This window comes from Nannospalax galili, unplaced genomic scaffold (genome assembly GCF_000622305.1).
Source record: "Nannospalax galili isolate Female #2095 unplaced genomic scaffold, S.galili_v1.0 scaffold155, whole genome shotgun sequence".
Lineage (NCBI taxonomy): Eukaryota > Metazoa > Chordata > Mammalia > Rodentia > Spalacidae > Nannospalax > Nannospalax galili.
Genome location: NW_008339923.1, coordinates 7,863,293 through 7,870,455, shown reverse-complemented (window position 1 = coordinate 7,870,455; position 7,163 = coordinate 7,863,293). Strand labels below are relative to the sequence as shown.

General features: G+C 45.0%; 1 protein-coding gene across 1 annotated transcript in view; it reads right to left on the bottom strand.

The window, feature by feature from the left end:
• The window catches only part of LOC103735420 (NADH dehydrogenase [ubiquinone] flavoprotein 2, mitochondrial), a 40,039-nt gene extending 35,130 nt beyond the window's left edge, over positions 1 to 4,909 (bottom strand). The window contains exon 1 of the mRNA XM_008834669.2: positions 4,749 to 4,909. Coding sequence (XP_008832891.1) covers positions 4,749 to 4,799 — 51 coding nt within the window. The 5' untranslated portion in view covers positions 4,800 to 4,909. The remainder of the gene's footprint in view (positions 1 to 4,748) is intronic.
• Positions 4,910 to 7,163: the final 2,254 nt, after the last annotated feature.

The window sequence follows — 7,163 nt, the reverse complement described above, 5'->3', positions numbered from 1 at the left end:
ATCTACATAGCACATGGTAATTAATGTACCCGGCTCATGTAACTAACCTTGTTGGATGTTTAATAGCCAGACTCTAAGGTCTATATTAATCTGGTCAGAGGGACTTAAAGGGACAAACTTTTGTTCCTGGCCCTCCAAGGTCAAACACATTCCAGGCGCTATGGTGCATCTCTTGAAATGTCCTGTAACTTTGGAGAGTCACCTGTCTTCTTGTTCAGGGAGGCCATGGAGACCCCAGGAGAGGGACTTGAACCAGCGTCCATTCTGCAAAGAGGAGGGTCAACACAGAGGAAACATTTCCTTCATGCTTCCAATTGAAGCCCTGGTCAAGGAAGACCTTTTGACTTATCATCACATAGATGATGGTAAAAGAAAAGCCTGAGGAGCCAGGGGCTACCCCTAAGCCCATGTGACCCCTGAGGTTCAAGTCCTCATATGACCTTAAGAGTAAAAATAAATTGGTTTATTTGGGCCAACAGTATGGTCTTAAACACCCAAAAGGAAAGTATAACCAAAATTAAAGTCATCAGTATATTTTAAGGGTTCAAGGGATTACACAGCCCAGACATTAGACGTAAGTTCTTTTACGTTATTTAGACAATTATCTCTCACTGACGATTTTGTTCCTAGTAAGACAACATTACTTAGATGTAAGACTTCAAATCTCGGTCTACAATACTGTAGTGCTCACTTACAGCTAAGAGAGGCAACCCACTATTGTTCTAGCCTGAAAAATTAAATGATGGCTAAATTTGTTTTCTCTATCTAGAAGCCTTTAAGAGGTAATTGACACTGATTCTAGCCACTCCAACAACTATCAAAATGCCTGAAAACAAATCCTGAGTCCATCACTCTCGAGTTCAGCCCTGGCAAGAAGGAAAATGAAAAATGAGCTATTACCTTGGTGCTAACCATTGCTCCTTGCCTCTTCAGATATTTTCAGGACCAAATCCAAAAACTAACTCTAATTTTAATCAGCTGTTACTTTCCTTCCCTTCACATGTATACGAATACCTGTCAACCATCAAGGACCCTGTTCAGATGCACGGAGAGACAACCCCTGCTGCCTAGTGGACCCCCTAATCCAGCCTACCCCCCACATTGACCCTGTCCAGCAGGAAGTAGCAAGATGACAATGGCGCCCCCTATCCTATAACACAAAGGCTGGATTATTAGGGTTTCAAACAGCAGCAGCCTCCCCACTCCCCAACAGGGACCCATGGACTTTGGATTTTTCAAGCCTGAAAAAGGGAACTGAGCTGATAAGCACCTTGGCCTTTGAAGTCAAGGGAAGCAGATTCTTCTAAGAGGCAGCCTGCCTTTCCTCTGATCTCCAAAGACAAGATAAGCAGATCCTGCCTGTTAACCAGAGAGTTTAGGAGCTGTTTAGTACAGGAGCTTTTCCCTTAACACTTCCCAACTCACACCCTGGCTGGCAGACCAAACAGAGCGAGCTTTACAAGCCCTGCTTTTCCTGCTTCTCCCCCTTGATTTTTTTCCCAAAAAACTTCCCGTCTTCAGCACCCTGAAGCCCCCGTATATAAGCCCCAGCTCACAATCGGTGGGCAGACATTGTCCCTTCCCTGAAAGGAACATGTCCCATGCAAAATAAAGCTCTATCCCGCTGAGAGATTTATCTGTGTCTTAGTGCCTCATCCTCCATTCGCTCGTTCTCCGCTAACTTTTTACCTATCAGTTAAGAGCACTGACTGTTCTTCCAGAGGACCCAGGTTTGATTCTTAGTACCCACATGGCAGCTAACAACCATCAGTAACTCCAATTCCAGGGGTCCTCTTCTAGCTTTGCATGACATGCCTGCACTTATATGCAGGCCAAATGTTCTTATACATAAATAAAAAATTAAAAATTTTTTTCAGGGGCTGGAGAGATGGCTCAGTGGTTAAGAACACTGACTGTTCTTGCAGAAGAGCAGAGTTCGAATCCCAGCACCCACATGGCAGCTGACAACTGTCTGTAACTCCAGTCCCAGGGGATCCAGCAGTGTCTTCTGACCTCTGAAGGCATTGCACAACACCAGTGCGCTTACCTACATGCAGGCAATACACACATACACATAAAATAAAAATTTAAAAAAAAAATTTTTTTTTTCAATTAAACTTATCTGATGAATCTATTTTTTTTTTTAATTGCAAGAACACAAAACGGGCTGGAGAGATGGTTCAGTAGTTAAAAATGCTTACTGCTCTTGATGCTCAGTTCCCATCACCCATATAAGACTCACAACTGCCTCTAACGCCAGTTCCAGGGACTCCAAAGCCCTGACATCTGTGGGCACCTGCATGTGCTGAGTGCACATAAACTCCCACAGGTATACAGATGCATAAAATTTCCTAAAAAAGAAACATAAGACTTTAACTGTTTTTCAATGTATATCACTATCACCTTTTGCCTCAGAAACAAAGATATCTATGGGTACTTTTTCTGCTTTTACTTCTTAGTAGACATAGTCTCATCATCTTCCATCTAGGGTTTTTGCAAGAACCTTTTATCTTCCTGCTCCTGACTCCAGTCAAACCCATTCCTCCCTCAACCCTGTGCTGTGATCTACCCAAACAGAACCTTACCATATCCTACTCTAAAACCTTCTATTGACTCCTTATTGCCTCTTAAGATAAAATCAAATTTCTTAGCATGCATGGGAGGAATTCCAAGATCCAATTCTCATCCCTCCTAACTTCATTTGGGAACATACTTTACCTCCAACAGAAAGAGCTGGCTGCTTGTACACACTGGTCTTTTTCTTGCCAACATCTACCATTCTGTCCACCTAGAATATTCTGACCATATAAGCAATTTGTTATGACCTCCACAAAAAAATCATATCCTTTCTTCAAATAAAATTGACTAGCCCTATTCAGAACTCTAACACCATTTTTATACTACCATATTTATCTTTTTGCTTGTTTGTTTGGGGGAGTTGGACTTTTTGAGTTTTTATTTTTGTCTAGATAGGGTCTTATGTACCATAGGCTAGCCTTGAACTATGTAGCCAAGGATAACCTAGATTCTAAATCTTCTGATCCTCCTGCCTCTAACTCCTTAGTTCACTCCCTAACTCACAGCTGGGATTGCAGCTGTGACACTGCACTACACTCCTATTTGCTTCGATACTCTAACATGAAATAAATCTGCAAGAGGAATTAAGTCTTTCTACTTTGTGATTACAAAAACTGCACTAGACTTAATAAAGTGCAAAATGTATATTTAAACATATAGAAAACAGCCATCAAATATTACCTGTCATTACTATAATCCAGCAGAACATGGGGGCTCACACCTGTAATCCCTGCACTCAGAAGGCAGAGGCAGGAGGGTCACCAAAAGTTCAAGGCCAACCTGGTCTGCATAGCAGGTTCCATGCCAGCCAGAGCTACATAATGAGACCTTGTCTCAAAAGAAAAAAAAAAAAATCCAATCTGATCCATACTGTTGCCTTGGCCCAGCAATATATGATGCAGAGGAAGAACCCAATGATTACAGTCAGACTTTACTGCAAATGGGAATATCCTCATTCACAACAAATATTAACAGTCCTAGGCCACCTAACTACAAAAGATGGTGAACTCTAGAACTCAGGTCTAATCCTTAAGTCCTGAACTGGTACTATGCTACTGTATACTATCTCCCTATCTTTTGTTGAGAATAGACTTAAGCTTTTTATTTTACTGCTGGGGAAAAAGAAAAATGGAGGGCTGGTAAAGTGGCTCTTCCAGAAGACCTGAATTCTCAGCACAGACTTCAGGCAGTGTAACGGCATCCCAGGGGGTCTGACACCCTCTTCTGGCCTCTGAGGAATCCCAATCACAAGGCATACACTCACCCACACACGAATACACATAATAACAAATCTTAAGAAAAACAAAATCCAGACACAAGTCATTTCCCTATGGCTAATTATAATCGCCATTTCTGGAATCTGCGTTTAAAATTTTTTTTACATTTATTTATTGTATGTGGTGACAACCGACGTGCATGTGGAGGTCAGAAGACAACCTGGGAGACTGCTCTCATCCTTCCACCCTGTGGGTTCAGGGGATTGAACTCAGGTCCTCATACCTGGTGGCAAGTACCTTCACCTGCTGAGCTATCTTGCTGGCCCTGGAATCTGTATTTTTAAGTTTGTTTCAGTATTTCAACCTCTCTACAATTCACTCTCCACGCCTATGAGAAAGGTACTTGAAACACAAATGACCACAAAGCTCTTCCGACTCTTGAGTGCAGTTACATATGGTACTGTTCTTTCACCGTTAATTAGTACAATTAAACTGCGCATCTCTGAAACTAAAGAACAACTGCTGCAAACGAAACGGTAGTCACCTTCACCTAGGCCCGGAGAAACGCAGTAAGCGTTCACCAAGCAAACCAGCATTTTCTCGGACGTGCTTTTAATTTATGCAGCAGCGTGCTACTAGGCCTGGTAATGCAAGCTACTTTTTCGGTGCCGCGGCCCTGAACGCAGCAGGCCCACCTAGAGCCCGGACTAAGTTCGCTCCAGGACAAATTACAAAAGCCATTCTCCAGCGGTCCCTCCTTCCAGTCCTTGGCTAAATTAGGAGTCAACCTCCCAGGCTGGACCGTCCCTCCGAGCTCGAGAGAGCGAAGGCCGCGGCGTCCTTGCCACCTGCTGACCCGTCCAGCGCCCGAATCGGGCGCCTGGTCCCAAGCTAAGATAGGTGCGCGGAGCGAGTGAGTGCGGCGGCAGTCCCCGGCTTCACCAGCCTCCTTACCCACTGCGCGGTGAGGACGGCCGCCTTGGCCCGCAGCGTCAAGGAGAACATGGCGGGCCAAACCGTTCGCCCTTCCCGGCGGCGCCGAGCCCAACTCCGAGCTCGGGACGCACGACGCGTGCGCTCCAGACCCCAGCACGCTGGGCGCGCCGCTCTACGCAGAGGGGCGGGACCGAGGGGCATCACTAGACGCCGCGCGGGGGCTGCTGGGGGCCAGTGGGTGTGACCTGAGCGGTCGAAGCCGTAAATGGCCTGTTCCGGCTCTCCTGGGAGAGTGGAATCCCGAGCCGCCTCTTCTGGGCGATGAGTCACAGACCTGGTTCTCGGGGTGAGCGGCCCTCCTGGAGAGGCTTGTAACGCTTGCGTTAAAACCGTCCATTCGGTTAACTCTTATCTTACAAATTGTGGAATTTAAGACACCAAGGGCTGCCACACAGTGAGCGAAGCATAGACAACGCCTGGGCTCCCAGTCGTCTGCTTCAGAGTGTGTGGATTGACAGGATAGCTGAAATTTGCTTCAGAATACTAGCGAGTGGGAGGTAGAAAGGAAACAAGATTGTGCCCGGTGACTGTTGATGCTGCGCGGTAGTTACTAAATAACTATTCTTGGTACTTTTGTATGCATTAGACATTTTCCGTAATAAAACTGGAGGAAGGAGAAAGCCACTTCCTTCTTGATGTTTTGTTTGGTCATCTCTGGAAATTCCTACAATTCAGTAGCAGCTACTACAATAAACACAGTGCTGTTTCCTGTTACAGAGATTGTAGTTAGGGTCTCATTATGTGATTCTTCTCAGCTGTCAGAGTGTTCAGATTACAAGTGGTTACCACCACCCTGGGCTTTAAGTGCTTCTTGATTTTTCCGTTGGCTTTTTATGTGTGTCACCTCCTGTACCCATCCCCTTTTGTTATAATGAAGTTGTGAATAGTTTTTGGAACTTTGAGAACACCACAAAGATTTTTAAAAGTTGTCACTCATTAATTTTTAAATCTTAAGATAGGGGCTGCAGAGATGGCTTAGCGGTTAAAAGCATTGGGTGCTCTTGCAGAGGATCGGGTTTCAATTTCCATCACCCACATAGCCGCTAACAACCGTCCATAACTCCAGTTCCAGGGGAACCAACGCCCTCTTCTGACCGCTTCAGGCATTGCATGACCCCGGTGCACTCACATACATGTAGGCAACACTCATATACATAAAAATATATATATATATTTATTTATTTATTTTTTAAAAAATAACCTATTGCAACCTGTATGAATCATAGTCTACAAATTGAATTCAAGAGGCAGGGTTTCCAGCCAGTGATACCAAATGCCTTCGTTGCCATTCCTGTGTGTTAGCTTCAATGTTAGCATGCTTCTTCTAAATTGACTTTAGTGTATCTCTCTCTCTCTCTCTCTCTCTCTCTCTCTCTCTCTCTCTCTCTTTATACAAGGTCTCTCTGTAGCCCCTGCTGTCCTGGAACTCACTATGTAGACCAGGCTGGCCTTGAACTCACAGAGAGCCGCCTGCCTCCCAAGTGCTGGGATTAAAGGCATGAACCACCACGCCTGGCCTAGTGTATCTCTTTTTAAAAGGAAAAGATATTGTGACCCTCAATGTTGATTTGTTTTATATATTACCCAAAGTATTATCATCACTGGTAGTATTTTGAAAAAGTTCTCATGTAACCCAAACTGGTCTCAAGATCATTATACAAAGCTGGTCTCGAGCTCATGAATTCATGCCACCTCCTCCCAAGCGTTGTTTATCACCACACTCAGTTTCCCCACATTATTTTGGGTATTTGGGGGGAGGGGGGTGAGACAAAGTCTTTTTGTAGCCCTAGCTGGTGTAGAACTCACCAGGTAGACCAGATGGCCTCAATCTCACAGTGATCCGCCAGTCGCTGCCTCCTGAGTGCTAGGATTAAAGGGCACAACAGGGACTGGAGAGATGACTCTAGTTAAGAGTGCTCTTGCAGAGGACCAGCTTCATTTCCCAGAACCCACATGACAACCAACAACTGTCCATAACTGTAGTTCAAGGGGTGCTCATGCCCTCTTCTGGCCTCTGTGAGCATTGCATGCATAGTGCACTAAATGCAGGAAAAACACACATAAACTTAAAATGTATCATACACAGGGACTGGAGAGATGACTCTAGTTAAGAGTGCTCTTGCAGAGGACCAGCTTCATTTCCCAGAACCCACATGACAACCAACAACTGTCCATAACTGTAGTTCAAGGGGTGCTCATGCCCTCTTCTGGCCTCTGTGAGCATTGCATGCATAGTGCACTAAATGCAGGAAAAACACACATAAACTTAAAATGTATCATACTAAGCTGGGCGTGGTGGCGCATGCCTGTAGTCCCAGCACTTGGGAGGCAGAGGCAGGCAGATCTCTGTGAGTTCAAGGCCAGCCTGGTCTA